Genomic DNA, 20,773 nt, shown 5'->3' with positions numbered 1-20,773 from the left:
GAAATCCTTGCATTTGTCGGAACCGAGATATGAATCGCCCCAATGCTGCTATACTTCCGTTCAGCTTTTGTACGTCTTTTATTGTGGCCGGTGACGGCATCTCGAGGATGGCTCTGACTTTCTCGGGATCTGATTCTATCCCCTTTGGAGTGATGATATATCCCAAAAATTTGCCCGATGTGACCCAAAAATCGCATTTGGTCGGGTTAACTTTCAATTTATATTCTCTCATCGTTCGAATTTTTTTTCGCAGGTCTCGGATGTGATTCTTGGCTAGGCGACTTTTTACTAGCATATCGTCGACATAGACCTCAATGGTATTGTGGATCTGGTCTTCAAACATGTCGTCCACCAACCTCTGATATGTGGCGCCTGCATTCTTCAGCCCAAACGACATCTTGGTGTAGAAGTATAAGCCCCTTGGTGTAAAGAAAGAGGTGTGTTCTTGATTCTCGGGAGCCAACTATATATGGTTATACCCCGCGTATCCGTCCTTCAACGTTAGTGCCTCGTACCCCACTATAGATTCCACCAGTTGATCGATGCTTGGGAGAGGGAAGCTGTCCTTCGGACAGGCTTTGTTCAGGTCGCTGAAGTCAATGCAGATTCTGACTCCTCCGTTTTTCTTTGGTACCACGACCATGTTGGATATCCACTGTGGGTAGTGCGATTTCCTGATTATCCCCGATTCTTTTAACTTCTGGTGCGATTCGCCTCATCTTTCGTCGGACTGGCTTGAAGCTTGGGTCGATCCTTAGATGGTGACAGCATACCTCCGGATCTATACCCTCCATATCGTGCATGTTCCATGCTAATGCGTCCATGTTTTCCTTTAGCACCGCCACGAGCTGGTTTACTTGTTTGTACGATAATAAGGACCCGATCCTTACCACCCTTAGTTCTTCTACAGTTCCCAAATTAATCTCCCGTGTAGGTTCTACGGCCGAGAAGTTTGGTTTTGATTCCTTCACCGGCGCCGTCTCCTTTAATTTCTATGAAGGCTCATTTCCTTGTAATTCGTAAGTCATGACCGCCTGCGAAATAACTCTTTCCAATTCTTCTGCGACTTTGGCTTCTTTGGCCTTTTTCTTCTCTCCCTTTTGTCTTGCTCGCCGCTTCTCATTTATCTGGGCATCGACCTGCATGCACTGTCGGGCTGCCTGTGGATCTCCTACGACCTCAGATATCCCCTTGTACGTTGGGAATCGTAGCCTTTGATGATAGGCCGATGCCACTCCTTTGATTCCCGCGATCCATGGTCTTCGATTATAGCTTCATAGGCGAGGCGACATCAACCACGCAGAATGTGGTTAAAGTATCTAGGTAACCACCTCCATCTGATACCCTTAGAGTTACTTCGCCCTTCGGGATGGTTACGGTCCCATTAAAACCGTAGATACGATATGTCGATGGGACGAGTATATCATCTGACAACTCCATCCTTTTGAACGTATCGTAGAAGAGTACTTCGACTGAGCTCCCACTATCTACTAGTATCCTTCTTACCCCCCATTCCTCAATCAGCAGGGTGATAACCAAGGGATCACTGTGAGCTTGGTCGTTCATCGGGACATCCTGAGCCGAGAAAAAGATGGGTCGCATCATCCAGGGTTCCATCGGCAAAGCTTTTGCTACACTGAAAATTTCCTTCCCATTATGATCTCTCTTGTGGATCCTTGACATGATTCCAGGATTCAGATTGTACGCTTGAGTGGCGGAATGGGAAATCGTGTTGACAAACTGCGTGGATCTGTCGATCCGGACCTGATGAACGGGTGCATCGGGCGCTGCGGTCGTCTGGGCTGGGTGTCGGACGAACTGTCTCAGATAACCATCTCTAATAAGGTGTTGCACGATGTCTTTCACTTCTCGACAGTTATTTGTAGAGTGGCCTCGATATTGATGATAATGGCAATATTCTGGGTGATCCTTGGTCTCCTCGAACTGTATCCCTCTTGAAGCTGGGTATATGATGTCACTCCTTTTTTCGACCTCTTTGAAGATTTCTTCTAGTGGAGCATTCAAAGGGGTGTATGTTCTCGCCTCGTGCCTCGACCTCTTTCCTTTAGCCACCCATTCCTTCTTCCCATTTCCTCGCGTAGGTGGGCTCGGTCTCTTCTCGGGACGCCTTTGAACATCGTCCGATGTCGACTCGGGCGCCGCACTAGCCTCTTGCACTCCCCTATCCCTTGATCTTCCTGAATTTCTTCTAGGGCGATGAAATGTTCTTGCATTTTCCTCATTTCTTTCAATTTGTGGTTTTTCAGTGAACATGGCTATCCAGATGGGATCCGACCTCCCAAGTGCGTTTTCGAACCCGAATATCTGCTGGTCGACTGGTACTTTCCCAATTTCTGTACACAAATTTCTCCATCTATCGGTCAATGATCTGAGAGGTTTCTGAACCGTCGGGCCAAGGTGAATAACCTGTTGACCCTGGGCCGAGGTCTGCTGTTGTGCATGTATGTTTCAAGGAAGGCTTCGACTAGAGTCTCATAACTGTCGACTGTTCCTGGTGCGAGGTTGTAGAACCATTTCCTTGCCTCGCCTTCCAAGCTTGCAGGGAAGAACTTGCACATTACCACCTCATGGTTTTTCCATTGTATTAGGGACATTGTGTACATCTTCAAATGCTCAACTGCGTCTCCCGTGCCGTCGAACCTTGATGGGAGGTGGGGAGCGTGCACTTAGGTGGGAAGGCCCTTAGTTCTAGCTCTTGGGTGAAAGGGGTCTCTCGGCCTCGCTTATGACCTCGGCGAGCTTATCTTCTTCGCCGGTTCCTGACAACTTCCTTATATTTTCCTCTAACTCTCTTAGCTTGGATTCAGTCGCATTGTCGGACCTTGTGTTTCTCTGTTGATTATTCCTCTCGTGCCTTTCGTCGTCTGTCGATGAATCCTCGGGTGGACCGTATCTTCGATAGGTGGTGTTGGGGTGGTCCTGATCGACCGGAATTGCTTGGTCCTACTGCAGGTGGTACCTGCCCGATTCGGCCTTGGTGTCCTGATGTCCGGCTAGAAGATCCTCGACCTCGACCTTAAGTTCCGTAGCTGATAGTTCTCGAACTCTAGAGCTAGGTTCCTCTGCTGAAGATCCCTTAAAGCCGCCTCTTGCCTTCTTTGGCTTTCTAGAATTGCGAGTAGTGTTGGATCTGTACTCTCATGGCTAGAGTGACCATTTGGATGGCCGAAATGGGCAGGGTGGTGCCGTCATCACAGGTGGTGGAGGTGGTACTGTGGGGGTATCTGAGTCGATGTCGCCAGATCGATTCTGATAGTTGTTTCTCGTCCTAGTTGTACTCTCCTTAGTCGTTCTTGCTCTCGCCCGAGGGCTTCTTGATACTAGTTGTTGTCTGATGTTTCGTCTCTGAGCATGCAGGATTAATGCTTCCTCATCATCTTCCGTGTCTGACGGTAAGTCCATCTATTTGATCATTCCTCCTCTGAGTTGAGACGATTCGCTCATGGGCGAGGGGTCATCGTCTCGTCCCAGATCGATTTCCTCATCCATAGTCGGCATACCCCTTACAGCTGCTCGTGATTCCTCAAGTGGTGGATGCCCATCACTTCCCTACCTCGGCCCCGTTACTCCTCCTTGCATGCTACTGTCGGTGATGGTGAGGTTCCTCATGTTCTCCCCATCCCTGACGTGCTAACCATTGGACACAGTATGTTGTAAGTCTGAGAGTCGTTCCTACCTACGTCAACAGAAACAGACAACACCTTACTTTGACCTGTTTTTGAAAAGTTTCTCTAGTACATACGGTCTTAAAGGAAAAAGGTGACTGACACCAAAATAAGTTTCAAAAGTATGATTCTATCATGCTGCCTCGCCAGTCTGCCCTGTTTTGACTCTAAGTGTCTCCTTTTAGACGGGTATCATGCTACGTCGCTTTCAAAATTGCACGACGTCGCTTTCAGTACCACGACTCTGCATTAACTACAATTTGTCCTACATTCCCTAGACTCCAAATCATTAACACCTAGTTCTCTGTGGGTAAAAGTCCCAAATTCTACTAGTAGAGATTTGATAATCAAAACCTCAACCACCAAACAATATCGATTAATATTTTATATTGAGATTGAGGTTTTATGGTTAAGATTTTGTAAAGGGTGAAGGAAATATGGTTTTAGAAGAAGACCCATGTGCGATTTACAATGTCTTGTTAGATTCTTAAGATTTATGTTTTTACAAGAAAACAAAGACCTACACTTGCAGAAGCAGAGAAATGATGAAAGAGGAGGAGATAGAGAAGAATAAGGAGACGGAGAGATTAGAGAAATTTTTTTTTCCTTTTTTACCCATTACTTTATGGTTTGTTGACTTGGGTATGCTAGCCTATACTACACACGTATCACCATTCAGAAAAAAAGAAGGAAAACTATACTACTGTATCGTAATTGCCGAGTATTTGCCGCCCGTATATGTTGTATCGTATGTAGAAATTGACATTTAGTCCCAAAGTTTTTGGGCTTTAGAATTCTAGTCTTGTCCTTTCAGGCCTAGTACTAGGAGGTCCAAATTTACCAAATCCTGAACGAGTCAGTCCAAATCCTAACAGTACAGTCCAAATCTAATTTTGATGACGACTAAAATAACCCTCCTATCAAACCCAATCTAATATTCTTCCCAGATATGTTTTTCTACTTTTCATCTATCGTGCAAACCTCGTCTTTCTTCCTCTTTTAGATCTGCTGAAGATGGTGATGGTGATTTCCAGTTACAGTGGATGCTTAACAAGTGGTGGTGTGGTGGTGGTTTCGAAAATATGTTTTTTAGAAAAAAAATTTAGATCTAAGATTTTTAGGTGAGAAAAGAGGGAATTTCTAATCATTTTTCATAATTTTATTCTGCGGATTTTCATTTTATTCTCATATCTTTCGTTCCTCTTCTTCAATATTGTTGTTGTTTCATCATATTTTAACTTTTGAGGTTTGATTTTTTCTTTCGTTGGAGGATTATTGATCGATCTTTTGTTTCAATTGAAGCTTTTGAATCTGTAACAGATTGATTTAATGATCATTAATTCATAAAAAAAATTCATTGTGACAATAGGTGAGGTAATTCGTTTGATTGTCGCTTTGATTTTCATTTGTGGTTCTTTAGTTTTGATTGTAAGCTTTATTTTAAGAATAGATGTTGATTTTTTGTACGTGATTCAAATCTTAGAATTATCATCCGTGTGAGATGTTTGCTAATCAGGTGTGTTTTCTTTAATAACACACTGAAATTCATCAGTGGAGATGAATTGATAGAGTATTAACCTTTAGTTTATATAGCATGTGTATATTATTGTACACTTTTAATTTTGATTCTATGCTGAATTCAGAGTAGGTGGAGTTTATTGATGGAGCCAACAACAGTCAGTATCATTGTCGCCGTAAGTTTGATCTACTGAACTATTTTAGGTTGTCGATCTTGATAAATCTGCCATTTAGTTTTGTTTTTATTTTCTATTTTAAGATTAATTCAAAGAATCCGTAAAATTGAGCACACAGTAACACACTATTCTATCATAGTAGTGGGTAGTGGAAATATTCATTTTCACCCAAATTATTTAATATACTCATTCATATGAAGCTTTACTAGGTTTGCGATTGGGGCGCTTTGGTCGTTAAAAGAGAAATGAAAATATACTTTTTAGTTTGGTATTGATTGGTAGGAATCCGACCTACAAAAAACAAAAAAATGATATGCCAGATCAAAGGGAAATGTTTGACCAAAAAAAACATTAAACAGTCACTCTTGGTAAACTATGAAAAAGTACTCTAACACGGTAGTAGACCTTTCAGCCGAGCTAGTGTCATATTGCAGGTCGTAAACATTAAACAATCACTCTTGACTTGTAGTCTTGCACTCCAACTAATTGATTAATCATTTTTTATATTTAAAGTTTTAGATCGTTTGAGAGCCAACTGAAATTTGACATGCAATTTGTGTGCATGTTATTAGGGATTATTAGGGACAGACTGATGTATGTTAATTTCCTATTTTTTGAAGTTTAGCCACCTGGTCTGAAAACATGAGTTGACACGTAGTAGTTTTTCTTTATGTTGATTACAAAAACATTGAGATATCTTAAATTAGTCCACCGACTTTCAGTTCCGATATTAAGCATAACAGTCAAAATGTTCTTTGCAGATCATTTCTAACTTTGATCATTTCTTCCATGAGCCTGCTCAGAAGTTACCTGCTGCCGTTGTACCTCCACCGGCTGTCAAGTAAGGATTTTGATATCTAATTTTTCGAATATTTTGTTTCTTATAAGAATACATGGACTTTTGTTTTCTACTTTGGTTTAAGGGAATATTTTTTTGACGAAATATGTTTTGCTAAGTTATATAGGATACCAAAGAAAGCCAAGATGTGAGACACTATTGTGTTGAACATCTTAGGTTTATTTCAGTTTGTGCTCATTTCTCTCCATATCAATAAGATATTTTTTATTTTTGCTTGAATTAGTATATGATAATTTAGACTTTTTGTCTTTTCATTTTTCCTGGCATGGTTTGGTTTTGTTTTCTTAATTTGTTTTCCAAGGTTTGCCACTAATGTATATTACTTCTTAGAACACTTCAAATTATCTAAATTAGGTATGTGGAGCTAGTAGGAAAGTGAAAGGAAATGAGAAAACAATCGGAATGTTGGCTAGATATTTTGTCATGTACATTTTTTATGGATTGGATCATTGGAATGCCGTTTTGAATTTTGGATTTTATGTAATTGATTGGAACTAGGACGGAAAGGACGATATAGAGTTTTTTGCGGTTCTTTTCTTTTACTGCCGTGGAAAATTTAGATTACAATTTACAATAGAAAAAGTGTGCGGTAGTAAATTTATTTGTGCACCAGTTTACAATAGAATAAGTTTACTTCACTATACGAGGTATAGTTATTTGTACACCATTTTTACGTAGTGTACTCTTTAATGCACCAGTTTTATCATACTGGTTGTAAGTTGTGCACCTTGTTTCTACATTGATTATGTACCAGAAACTATAAAACTAATATTTGCATTCTGACTTGTCTACTACAGTGACCTTATGACATTCAAGGGGGTTGTTATGGATTTTTTTCTTTTGGATACTTTTAGTCGAATTGGTTGGTATTATCATGAGGAGTCAGGAGTCTGACTCTTTTACGTGGAGAGTCTAAACTGGTGTACAAACTGGTGCACCAGTCTATTTCCTATGAGAAATAGCATGTTTTTGGGTAAGAATGCTTTATTTCATCCATATTTTGTAGGTGTGTACATACTTGTGCACCAGTGTATTTTCCATGAAGAAAGTAAGTCCAAATGTGGGTATGAATGAGCGATTTCATGCATGTTTTATAGGCGTGTACAAAGTGGTACACATGAAAATAATGGCTCCACAAGATTAGCTTGGTATCATCATTATATAGACTTGTCATGCTTTTGATCAGATAATCATATTCTAATCTGTTTCCACTTTTGTTTGACAGCAAACGTGCAAAAGATTGGTGAGCTTCCACGTCTAACCTGACTTGAATATTTTACCACACTGACAAAGAGAGGTGTTTTGTAATTCTAATATGCTGGTCTCCTTGGTCCGATCTTAGTTCAGTCTTACATAATGCTCAGAAGAATGAAAATGTGTAATCCTAGTGATCTTCGAAATGCAATAAAGGATGCTTTATTATAGCAGTGCATGGTCTGTAGAGTTGCCGATTTAGCTTGACAGTTTCTCTTAGCAATTAGGTTATCATCCTTCTATGGGTGTACATATTGGTGCACCTGTATTGCAAGTGTACATATTAGTGCACCTGGAGTACAAGTGTACATCCTGGCATGTTGTTCGGATCACTGATATACCCTAATGACAAAAGTGGGCCAACTGACATAATCTGGAGGAAATACATGTTGACATAAGTTAGGTTTAGCTGTTTAGACTCACTAGATCATAATGTAAAAGAGATTGATTGGGTTGAGCATGTGGATGGCAACCAAATAGTCGGATTTATTACCAAAGGGAAGGGTATAATTTTTTAATTGAAAACAGTTGACTTAGCTAATGCAATATCCTAGACAAAGTTCCATGTTATTTAATAAGCCATCATCATGAAACCAGCTTTATACTTTTTTCTTTCTAATATAATTGTTATCTCAATAACATATATGCATGTTTTGGGTATAAATGATGGATTTTTGTAAGTGTATACCTAGTTGTACATCATTGTGCTCTCTCATTATTTTATGGTCTTTTTTTGTTATGTATGCTGGATTTGTTGGGTTTTTGTAGGTGTGTACATAGTTGTACACCATGTACAATCTCAATAACATATATGATTTATTTTGTGGGTATGGATGTTCATTTTTTAGATTTTTTTATAGGTGTACATAGTTGTACACCACTGTATTATCTAACAATATATGCATATCTTCTGGGTACAGATGATGGATTTTCGTAAGCATGTACATAGTTGTACACAATTAAGCTCTCTTGTGATTATATGGCATTTTATGTAGGTATATATGTTGGATTTTTGTAAGTATGTACACCATTATACAATCTCAATAATATATATGACCTGTGTTGGGCGTATGGATGTTGGATTACTTGGATTTTTAGGTGTGTACATAGTTGTACGCCATTGTGCTATCTCAATAATATATGGTCTGTTTTGTGGGTATGGATGTTATATTTTTTGCATTGTGCTCTATCAATAATATAAAAGAACTAATTCTTGATGAAATCCTAAGTTGTTGTTTTTCGATGTTATGAGACGTTTTTAATAACATGCTTGCTATTGTTTAGGTACTTTTCGAGGGTGCTCAAGAAAGTGGAGAAGAACAATGGGAAGGTTTTGTAGATGGAAGATTTTCTGGATTTTCTAATTTTAATAGCGTTATGTGTTTACGTACTTATTATGTGTGAGATTTTAATAGCATGCTTGTTCGTGGTGTTTAGGTGGACGATTCAAGTTGTATGCGGTGTACAAACTGGTGCTCCTTGTCTTGTCTTTGGATTTTCTGGACTTTTGTAGAGGTATATATGTTTTGTATATACAACAAGTGTAAATTAAGATTTATAAAAAATGAAAATTATATACTCATATGGGTACTCTTTTTCTAGCTCTCAGAAAGAGCTTTCCGAATATATAAAGTTTGTGAATTTTGGACAAACGGTTCGAAAGATAAATCGTTTTTAAATTTTCTTTATATTATTTAAAATTGCTGACATCATCATGAGTCACCTTGGACTGAATAGTAAATTTTTGGACTAAATTGTAAAGGAAGAAGGTTGTTTGTGTATTTTCCTTATTTTAAATGACTTTTGGACTAAATTGTACCTAGTTAACTCGGGATGGACTAATCCGTACTTTTTGATGCGTTTTTGGACTAAACTGTTTTTTTCCCGCATCGTATTGTGTTTGCCTCGCAGTGTGCACTTCTATGTTACTTAAGAGAATGTTCGTAGGTTCCATTCTGCGTCAGCCTCCCCACTGCTTAGCAGTCATCTAGTTTAATTAAATCCGACCTTTAGGGAGGCCTTCTATGTGATGAGAAATCTGCAATCTGTCGGTCACAAGAAATGTCCCAGAAATTTAAAATTGAAATTTCAAATCTTACAATTTCATAAAATTGAAGCTAAATTTGATATAATCAATAAAATTGATCACAAATGACAGTCAGGTATAATTAAACAATCAAACTCACAGTTCAAATATCATACAAATAGCCATTAGATCGACCGTGATTCATCGATTTCAGTTTCGTTTTTATTAAAAAAATAATAAAAAGATAAATCAATTATCTGTTTCCAAATCAATTTCAAGGAATTACGACTTCAATTTAGTGAAAATGCAACACAATAGTCGCCATTTAAGTGATTGAGATTTTTAGAATCTTTAGTTTCAGTAAATCAACACTTTGAGAATCCATTTTTACTGAATGATAAAACAGAGTATATATACTGAACTCCCGTCTGTGAAGAAGACGACGGTTTATGGGTCGGGTTGCTACCATTAGCCCATATTCGAACCGGCTGCCGGCTACACGTCACCCTTCTGTAATCAAATCCCAGGAGTCTCCTCTTCTTCCTTTGCAATCAATCAGCAACTATTCTACCTTTGAATTTGATAACACTTGATTTTCTCTACCTGTTAAACATAAAAACACCAAATTTTAAGAGACTGTAACCAAAAAATTCTGAAACCTCATCAATTGTTGAGATATACTCATGACATAAAGCTAAAATTATAATGAATTCGAAGGATTTAACAAATGGGGCACTAAAAAGATCAAGAAACTCTTATGAATCATGCAACAAAAAGCTTGTGTCGTAAACCAAAAATAAAAAGAAACTCTTCTGATAATATATAAATCTTCAGAGTTTATTAGATGAAGTTGTTTTGAACACATAAGTTAACTTACCAATAAACTCTCGTCTTTTAGAAGTATTTTGACTCATGTTAACCATTTATTCATGATACAACGCATTTTGATTACACTTGGTTCACATAAAACAGCCCAAATAATCTGAACAATCTCCCTAATTTTTTTTTTGCAAGTCCTTTGTCCTTTGTGACTTATATTTCGTACTCACCAATGCACCGCAGAGTAAGTTTATCGAGTCTGGTCTCTAGTGTAATGTTGTTACTCGGCTGTATAAGAGACCGTCCATATATATATAGGCTTGTTGCAAGTGGGGACTAATTAAGAAAAATATATTATACTCCTACAAGAATGTTACAAGAACCTCTTCAAAAGAAAAAGAAAGAATGTGTTATGGTTCTGAGAATGGGTAACTGTAGACTGCAATAGAAAAGATCAGTGAACGGAAATCTAAGAATTTTGGTAACTGAAAGTATAGATAATGAGTTCTTCGAGGGAATCAATCCTCTAACAACACAAATGTGTTTAATAAAATTTCATTGATAAACTTCTTCATTCTCCCCTAGACTTATATAGCCCAAGTTTAAAAATAACTCCGCACCTTCAGGTACACTACTGACACGTTCCTAAAAAATTGAAGTTATGACTGACTGACGGATTCAAAGCAGTACTACCTAATTGACTTATTCAAATAACTAATTGACTTACTCAAATTACAGCTAAGGAAAACCATGTCATGGCTGTAACAGCTCCCTCCCCCTTAAGCAAAACCCTTGTCCTCAAGGGTTATATCAGGATATTGCAGTTTCAAGGCTTCTTCTTCCTCCCATGTAGCTTCACTTGGGGATAAACCACGCCAATGAATAAGGACCTCCTGCTTATTCTTCCTTGTGCGCCGATCCAGAATTGCTTGCGGTATAGGAATAATCATCTCTTCATCCATACTGACCCCTGGGTAAATCAGGTTGCACACTGGCATTCATACCAATCTTCTGCTTGAGGAGAGACACATGAAAGATGGGATGAATCCGTGAGCTTGCTGGCATTGCTAGTTTATAAGCAACAACACCAATGCGTTCCACAACTTTGACAGGACCATAGTATTTTTCCGAGAGTTTAGCTTTCTTCTTCAAAGATACAGACAGTTGCCTATATGGTTGCAAATTTACATAAACCATATCTCCAACAGCAAACTCTCTCTCTGTGTGCTTTGAATCATACACTTTCTTCATTCTTGCTTGAGATTCTTTAATCTTCTCTCTAACTTCCCTGACTATGGAGTCCCTAGCCAAGAGTTCTTGCTCCACAGACTCCAGCTTAGAAGTTCCAGGAATATATGTCAAGCGAGAAGAAGGTTGGAGACCATAAACCACCTCAAATAGTGTGCAACCAATTGTAGTATGCCAGCTTGTGTTATAACAATATTCTTCCCAGGTTAACCACTTTGTCCACTGTTTAGGTTGAGAGCTGGTAAAACAGCGCAAATACATTTCAACTGTGCGATTAACTACCTCACTTTGTCCGTCCGTCTGCGGATGATAGGCTGAGCTGAAGTTGAATACAGTGTCATTCAGCTGAAATAATTCTCTCCAGAAAGCACTTGTAAAGGCTGTATCTCTATCGCAAACAATTGAACGTGGAATTCCATGCAAGTGAAATATATTATCGAAGAAAATTCTAGCTATTCCAACAGCTGTATAGGGATGGGAGATGGCAGTAAAATGCGCATACTTTGACAACCTATCAACCACAACAAAAATAGTTGTCTTACCACTTGATGCTGGCAGCCCATCTATGAAGTCAATAGATATGTCCTCCCATATTTGACAAGGAATATGCTGAGGTTGGAGAAGTCCGACAGGTGCAAGTTGCTCCGTTTTATGACGTTGACAAGTATCACAGTTCTTTATGAAGTCTTTGATCCTTGTCCTCATTCCCGTCCAGTAAAAATTTGAACGAATCCTCTGAAAAGTCTTGACATAACCTTCATGAGTGCTGCCATGAAACTAATCTATTATATCCATAATGAGCGGTGAGTTTTCAGCCAAATAAATTCTATCCTTAAGAGTTTCAGGTATCGGCCATTGCAGCTTCGCTTCTATTTTTTCTGGATCCACTGCTACCCCTGCATTTGTTATTACATGGCCTAGGTACTTGACTTCCCTTTGTGCAAACTGACACTTTTCATACTTGACATAGAATTGGTGAGTTTCAAAATAGAAAATACAATTTCTAAGTGACTCAGATGTTCATACCATGACCTACTATATATCAAAATGTCATCAAAAAAGACTAAAACAAACTTTCTCAGATGATCTTTGAATACCTCGTTCATAAGGGACTAGAATGTTGAAGGCGCATTTGTGAGGCCGAAGGGCATCACCAAGAACTCGTAATGCCCATGGTGAGTTCTAAACGCCGTCTTTTCTACGTCACTGGGATGCATCCTCACTTGATGATAACCGGAACGCAGATCCAATTTCTTAAAAAATTGAGCGCCATTTAATTCATCCAAAAGCTCGTTTATCACTGGTATAAGAAATTTATCCTTAACTGTGATGCGATTTAGAGCCCTATAGTCCACACACATCCGCCAAGAACCATCATACTTCTTAACCAAGATCACCGGTGATGAGTAGGAACTGTTGCTTAAGCGTATAACTCCTGTAGACAGCATCTCATTCACCAACTTCTTTATTTCAGTCTTCTGAAAATAAGGATAACGATATGGTCTGGTGGAGACAGGACCATGTCCCTGGTACAATTGGATCTTATGGTCTTGGTCACGTTTTGGAGGAAGTCCTTGAGGCTCAGCCAACACAATTTGATATTTAGCAAGGATCTCCTTCACTTGTGCATTAAGCTGGTGGGAAGAGTTAGTCGAAGCGGCAGTTAATGAATATAGCTGCAGAAATATGCCTTCCTTCTTCTTCTTGGCTGCATTTTGGATTTTTGCACCACTAACAACCACATTTTCCGGTACGGATAACCCCTGCAGCAATACCTCCTTTCCATCCACAGTAATTCTCATATGCAATTTAGAAAAATCATAGACAATAGGTCCAAGAGTACTCAACCATTGATTTCCCAAGACAACATCACAACCCTCAAGAGGTAAAACATAAAAATCGACTAGCATAAGAACTCTTTGTAAGCTTAAATTGGTTTGGAAGCAGTTACCGGAACTGATTAGCTTCTCACCTGATGCCACCATCACTTCCAATCGACCACTCGAAATAGGTTGCAATCCCACCTTCTGTGCTACTCTTTTGCTTACGAAGTTGTGAGTACTACCAGAGTCTTTGAGTACTGTGACAGACTTATTACCGATACTTCCTTGCACTGGCATAGTCAGAGATGCATGAGTTCCAGCAATTGTGTGCAAAGATATTTCAGGCGTCTCGTCATTTTGGTCGACAACATCATCAGCTTCGATTTCCATATCAATATCATCATCACTATCTTCAAAACAAGCTTGAATCATGAACAATTTCTTGCAGCGGTGACCAGGCCCAAATTTATCATTACACCTGAAACAAAGTCCTTGTCTTCTTTGCTGATTAAGCTCATCGGTAGTCATTCTCTTCACAGGGTTGCTGACTGAATTTTGGGTGTTAACTGTAGTATTTTGGGTAGTGGAATGACGAGGTACTTGAATGATTTTTGAAGAACTAGGTGTATGTTTCTTATGTGATTCGTCTCTAGCCTCATAGAGACGTGTTAAACCAATGGCTGATGCGAGTGTAGTTGGCTTGTTCGCCGGCACATCAGTACGAACACTACGAAACATGCCACTAGTAAACAAACTAACCTGCTGACTTTGTGGTATTGGCCCTGCCTTAGCCAATAATTTTTCAAACTTGATTCGGAAATCCTGAACGGTGGTGCTCTGGCTTAGCTTCGACAGCTCCCCGAAGAAATCCATGTACTGATTTGGACCAAATCTTGCATACAAGTTCTCTTTATACTCCTCCCAAGAGATATAGATCATCTCCTGTTTCAATAGCTGGTACCATAGTTGTGCATCTCCTTCAAGGTAGAAACCTTCCAAAGGAACTTGATCTACAATTGAAGTTTCATGAAGTTTGAACCATTGTTCTGCCTTACAAATATATATAGTTGGATCTTCTACAATCACAAAACGAGGAAAATCAAGTTTTACCCGTGCAGGTCTAAGAACTTCAGTTACAAAAGTTTGATGAATTCTACCTCCGCCATTTTGTCGAGCACCTGATGTACTTTATTCATTTGGAGAACCTTCATTCTTCTGATTAGTCTGTAGATCCATAAATTTTTGAAACTTCCCGATCAACACATCCAGCTTATTTGCAATTGACTTTTGCCCTTGTTCCATAAATGTCTGGAATGGTATCTCATGCTCCGTTGATGCGTTCTTTGAGTCATCACCTGGAGGCATGCCTGGCTATGATACCAAATGTTATGGTTCTGAGAATGGGTAACTGTAGACTACAATAGAAAAGATCAGTGAACTGAAATCTAAGAATTTTGGTAACTGAAAGTATAGATAATGAGTTCTTCGAGGGACTCAATCCTCTAACAACACAACTGTGTTTAATAAAATTTCATTGATAAACTTCTTCATTCTCCCCCGGAGTTATATAGCCCAAGTTTAACAATAACTCCGCACCTTCAGGTGCACTACTGACACGTTCCTAAAAAATTCAAGTTACGACTGACTGACGAATTCAAAGCACTACTAACTAATTGACTTGTTCAAATAACTAATTGACTTACTCAAATTACACCTACGGAAAAACATGTCATGGATGTAACAGAATGTTACAAGAATCTTTTTATACCTTTTTCTCTTTGGATCTGTTGATTCAGTCTCTTCTGTCTTCTTTTGCTTTGGATTCTCTCTGTTTCCTCTATTGGATTGGATTTCCATTGCCTCTCCTCATCTTTCTTTTCTTCTTTCAAAATCTATATTTCTTCTGTGCTCTCTTTAGTTTTTTAGATATTTCTCTTATGGCTCGATCTTCTTTCATCAATTAGTTGTGGTCTGATCTTCTACTTTTTTTCTTCTTCTTGGGTCCTTCTCACTTTTTTTCTTTCAATTTTGCTGGTCGGATTATATGCTTCTCTCTTGGTCTTAACCTAAAATAGATCTAAAAATAAAACATTATCCCTGAACTGTTTGACGGAAAAATTTGATTATTTTTCCTAAAAGTTTTCATATAAAAAACCCTTCTTTGCCTTCTTCTCTGGATGCTTCTCATAATTTAAAATGAATTTCAAAATGGTGAATATTATGATTATTTTTCCCGTTTTCCTGATCTCTAAAAGGATATCTACAATTCTTCTGGTTTTTCTAATTTTTTAAAAATAAAAAATAAAAAAAAATATCCTTTTAATCTTTCATTTATTGTTGCCCTCCATGGGTCTTTCTGGTTTTGATCCGGAAAAGAATAGTTTGAGAATCTCTAAAAGTTGTTTATCCTCTCTCGTTAAAGGTGTTTTCTTTTCGTCTTAAATAGGCATGTTTAAAATTTACTATGAACAAGAATGGGGATTGTTTTATCTTGGCTAGTTTTCTTTCGGGTTTGTCTTCTTTAAAGATCTTGATTCAAATGGGTTTGTCCTTTATAATTATCTTAAAATCTCTGTTAGGATTCTCAGGATTGGCTTCTTCTTTTCTTGCCTGTTTTGTTGGTCCGATTTGCTTATGTTTGTCTTCATTTCAATTGCTGGAAGGATTTTCACTTAGTTTTTCTCTGAATTTTTTTTTTGTGATTTAGAAATCTGATGTGAAAAAATAAATAAATCCCATGACCCTGACCCTAACTCCGCTGATCCCAAATGGCACCCCAGGTAAGTCCTTATTCACTACCTCCTCCTTTTTTTATAAATTTTTATATTGTTTCTTATCCCTCATCTTAACATTTTTTGTGTAATTTTATTCAAAGGCATCAGTTTTTTCTCTCCAAGGAAAGTGTTCTGGAAGTATCGCGGTTGGCTACACAGGGGCCTTTTCCTCTACTTTGTCTCTTGAAATTACATTTTGGTTTCGTTACTTTTTTTAAAATTGAATTTCATATTTTCTTTAAATCTCATCTCTAGCAGACAGTAAATAGCCTTGAATAATTGATAGTAGTACTAGGTGTTCTATTTTGGATAGTTTAATTGCTTTTAGTTTTGGTTTGGCTATCCAAATCCACTAGTTCCATGTTTATCATTTAATGACAACATTTCAAGTCCACTAATATATTTTTATTGAGCATTAGGATTCCAGTATTTCTTGAGAAGTGATACCTTATTTATTAGATAGTACAACACCCGTATTAGTTTAAATCGCTTTTTTGTTAGACCTTTGCTTTAAGTCTCTAGTTTTGTTATAGCCCTTCTACTTTATCTGTAGCTTTTTCACCGGAATAGTTGAGACCGGGCAGTAATCTAGTCTTCTTAAATTGATTTCAGCTTGTACTGTCGTGCTAGTTTTTTAGTTTCAGTCAGTTTTCAATTCGTGTTAGTTACAATATGTGTTATTTATGTCTACTCCATTTCCCTATTTATATGTATTGTGTTTGTGTAATGTTATTGTGTAATTTAACATATTTTTGTGTTTCTTCTGGGAATAGGAATCTGAAAACTCCTGTGAAACAACATGATGCTGAAATCAATACTGGATGTGTTCTATATGGTTGTATTTTTTCGAAGATGCAACCTTCACCATTTAAATCTTCGATTACGGCAAAGACTAAACCGTCGTCCTCAATCATTAAGAAGAGATCTCTTTCATGTATAGGCCGTCGTGACACTTTTATCAGACTTATTCATGGTAGAAGGGTCCAGGAATCCACCTTGATAGTTTTATCGCATGTTAAGACTCCCAATCTTCACAACTTGTTTGTGAATCAATACATGCTGCCAGTATTAGAAAACTACTCATTCGGTACCGATGGAGAGCGAATGCTTCCTAGTTTCACGAAGAATTATAAATGTTTGTGTTATCTTTGCAGTCTTAGTTTTAGGGTATTCTTTAGGACTTATCGCGTTGTGCTCTTTTCCTTCGTTAAGGTTTTATCCCTGCGGGTTTTTCTTTTATCCCTACGAGTTTTCCTTTTCAAGGTTTTTAACGAGGCAACAAATGTGTGTCCAACACCTCCGGGTGGTTTTATCTTTTTCTTATTTCTGTTTGTTATTTATTTTTCATGTAATATCTTTAAGCTTACAGTTGTAAACTTGGCTTTCTAAGTTTTAATGTTTTATCTTCTGAAACATTTTCGGTTTGTGTTGGTAGACAAAGAAGGTATTGTGAGTTTAATGTGTACATTACCGTGAGCATTTTTAATCTACATCTGTTATTGAAAGTAACGTGATTGTTCCACCATAGTTCAATCGGAGAAGACCTTTTTATTAAGTTAATAAGTTCATGCCCCAATGTGTACTCGTCATTTCTTTCGCGGCTCAGCATAATCACGTTTTTTAATTATGTTAATTTGTTTCGTGAACGTCACTTATTTATTCCTTAGCTTGATTTTTCAGGTCGGCCTCCCCACCTCACACGGTCATCTAGTTTTACTGCATCTGTATGCCTTGTGCATCCGCACCAGCAACCTCTGAAACATGGAATTCACCAATCCCATGGAGAGAAACTACTTCATAACCCTTCCCATCCCGTGGAAAACAAAATCCATCAGAAATAGATATAGTCAGACCTAATGAACGATTTTATAAAAATTGGGAAAATTTAACATTAGGAAGGGCAAACCAAAAACCAAAACACAAACTTTTAATAGAATTTGGAATCGTAAATTTCAGCTATTTTGGATGAATGAACAAAAAAATAATCACAGTATAGAAAGTAAACGAAATTGGAATCTAGGGAAAGAAGACCTACATGTTCGATTGGAACTGATGCTGATCTCCATTGGAATTAGCCATTATATAGAGAGGATCCGATTAATGAGGATGATCGTTTTTTTTTTTTTGCTGAGAAGCATGCAAAATTCAATATGGATTGACAATACCTTCTGCTATTGAAGAGAGAATAGAAAGGCATAAAGGGCATATAATACGTTATGGAATATGGAAGTAAGTGGAAAACATTACTCAGGAACATGATGAGATGTTAATTGGAACATGAATGAAAACCCAATGAAAAGCACCTACCTGTGCGTTACATACAATAAAAACCTAATTTATGATCTTTTTCTTTTTTAAGCCATGAAATCAATACATAAGGCTTTTCCCCTTCAAAAGAAAAAAAAAAGTAAAGAATCAATACACAGAGCATGGGACGACCAGCCATTGGATTAACCAATCCAATACGTTATTCTAGGAGGGGAGGGAAGATCTCAGCCAGTAGTTAGAATTTCCTATTTATCCTGGCCGCTGGGTGACACATCAAACACTACTGTTGTATAAGCATTGATGAAAATCATAACTATATGCTTTTCAATTTTTCGGACCAGGGATCACCTTGAGTATCAAGGAATATCTTTGAATAATAAATGATAGGAGTTAATGCTCATGTTAAAAGTATGTTGACATATTTACACAACAAACCCTAATTCTGAATCTACACAAGTTCATGAAGAAAATATGTAAATCATGGAAAATCGGATTTGCATCTTGGAATCATAACTACCACACTTCCAAACAAGTTTAAAATTGGTTCTACCAAAATTCCAAGACTACTATGTGATCGGTTATATCAAGTCACAATGGTTAGTTGTAATCAGTCCTACCAAGTCACGTACATGGGTTCAGATCGGTTCTACCTATACATGGTACCTACTTTTGTTCGGTCACACCAGTCACTAGGATTGGTCATACCAATTACAAAGATCGGTTCCATCTACACATGGTATCTACTTGTGATCGGTCATACCAATCACTATGGTCGCTCGTACCAACTACAAGGATCAGTCACACAAACTCTTATGATCGGTCACACCAATTACCAGAATCGGTCACACCAATTACAAGGATCGATCATACCATCTCATGGTGATTAGTTAGGATCGGTTACACCAATTACCAAAACCGTTCATACCAAATCATAAGTCTAGGTATTGTGATCGGTTATACCAAGATACATAACCTGAGTTAAGATCGGTTCTACCAAGTCACACATATTGGTCATCCAAAGAGTATGCAATGAATAGCCGGACCAATATACCTATTGATTTCCCTTTCAATTCATGAAACAAGTTCACGAACTTATTTCTTTAAACAAATGTAAAATATCGTTTCCAAGGATGAAACCTTCACCATAAACCCATACATATACAAGATTATGTCGATGTCATATGTACGAAGTTCAGAAGATAAGCGTTATACTTCGTAATTGAAAAGACGAGGGTACCCAAATATACCTCAATCTAAAACTTTTCCACCTATAAGTCCTTTCTCCGAAAGTGATTGTCTATGGACTGAGTCGAGACAATACAACTAATCGGTTCACACTTCGTGTGATTGTCGATGGATACGAGATCGAGACAATACGCCAACAAGATAACTTGCGTGATTGACTATGGATACAAGATCAACAACGAAGTATGATTACTTCATAATAGGTTCAGACTTAATCAAACACGATAGGATTGCTATCAAGTAAATAGGAATTAACGTTTGTGTATTTTACTTCTAATTATAATAAAAACAATTATAATTGCGGAAATAGAAAAGTAAAAGACACAACAAGATTTTGTTAATGAGGAAACCGCAAATGCAGAAAAACCCCGGGACCTTGTTCAGAATTGAATACTCTCAGAATTAAGTCGTTATACAAAATATAAACCAACTTCGTATAGTTGAGACCAAGCAACTAAACCTATAGTTCACCTAGTTTCCTCAGTATTTCTGCGCCTCCAATTTGCAATAAGTCACGCACTTGGAACAAGTCCTTTGGTTCGTATTCCAAACAGTAAAGGAACAACAAACCTGTTCAGTAACAACTCTTTTGAAACAACGTGATATGATTTTGACAAAAGGCTCTTCCGTTTATCCCAATAAAAATCCTTTGTCAGGTTCTTAGATCAATCTATTCAACAACTACCAAAGTAATTGTTTAGACTATGCAATCAATACTATTAATCACAAAGAAATGTATTGATGCCGATCTACTCAACTAATCAATCAAGGTTATCACAAAGATAAACCGATTATAGTTGGATCCCCAGCCGATCAAGTTTTGTGCATACCAAAGATAATGAACTCAAATAAGAAATCTTCTTTGTCTTCAAATCTTCTTAGATCTTCAATAAACACCTGCACACAAACAACTTGAATCTCACACACAGAACGGAGTCTGTTAACGATGGATTATCACAAGACGTCTTTATATCTACATACAGTTCTAAAGATCCCCGTCGACACTTCGATCTAGTTTGAGTGAATCTCAGAAGAGAAGACTCTCCCTGCACTTCCCTATTTTGTTTTTGTTTCGGC

At 37.8% G+C, this 20,773-nt stretch overlaps 1 protein-coding gene and 1 long non-coding RNA gene across 2 annotated transcripts; one reads left to right on the top strand and one right to left on the bottom strand.

The window, feature by feature from the left end:
- Positions 1-12,698: 12,698 nt before the first annotated feature.
- On the bottom strand, positions 12,699-14,774 carry LOC113295606. The gene is made up of 2 exons (XM_026543938.1): positions 14,615-14,774; positions 12,699-14,485 (listed from the first exon to the last, which is right to left on the bottom strand). Exons 1-2 carry the CDS (start codon positions 14,772-14,774, stop codon positions 12,699-12,701), a joined length of 1,947 nt encoding a protein of 648 aa, XP_026399723.1.
- A 645-nt stretch (positions 14,775-15,419) lies between these two features.
- Positions 15,420-17,607, top strand: LOC113293187. The gene is made up of 2 exons (XR_003332108.1): positions 15,420-16,189; positions 16,285-17,607. It is a non-coding gene; the product is annotated as an uncharacterized LOC113293187 (long non-coding RNA).
- The last annotated feature ends 3,166 nt before the right edge of the window (positions 17,608-20,773 follow it).

This window comes from Papaver somniferum, chromosome 7 (assembly GCF_003573695.1).
Source record: "Papaver somniferum cultivar HN1 chromosome 7, ASM357369v1, whole genome shotgun sequence".
Classification (NCBI taxonomy): domain Eukaryota; kingdom Viridiplantae; phylum Streptophyta; class Magnoliopsida; order Ranunculales; family Papaveraceae; genus Papaver; species Papaver somniferum.
The sequence above is the reverse complement of the archived record's forward strand: the minus strand, read 5'-3'. Positions and strand labels throughout refer to the sequence as shown.

What these genes read in the sequence shown, in the direction of transcription:
- LOC113295606 (XM_026543938.1), bottom strand. Translation starts at nt 14,774, where the DNA reads ATGCCTCCAGGTGATGACTCAAAGAACGCATCAACGGAGCATGAGATA. An exon ending in GACTAATCAGAAGAATGAAG is followed by an intron (nt 14,486 to 14,614) that starts GTTCTCCAAATG and finishes TTGTGATTGTAG; the next exon opens with AAGATCCAACTATATATATT.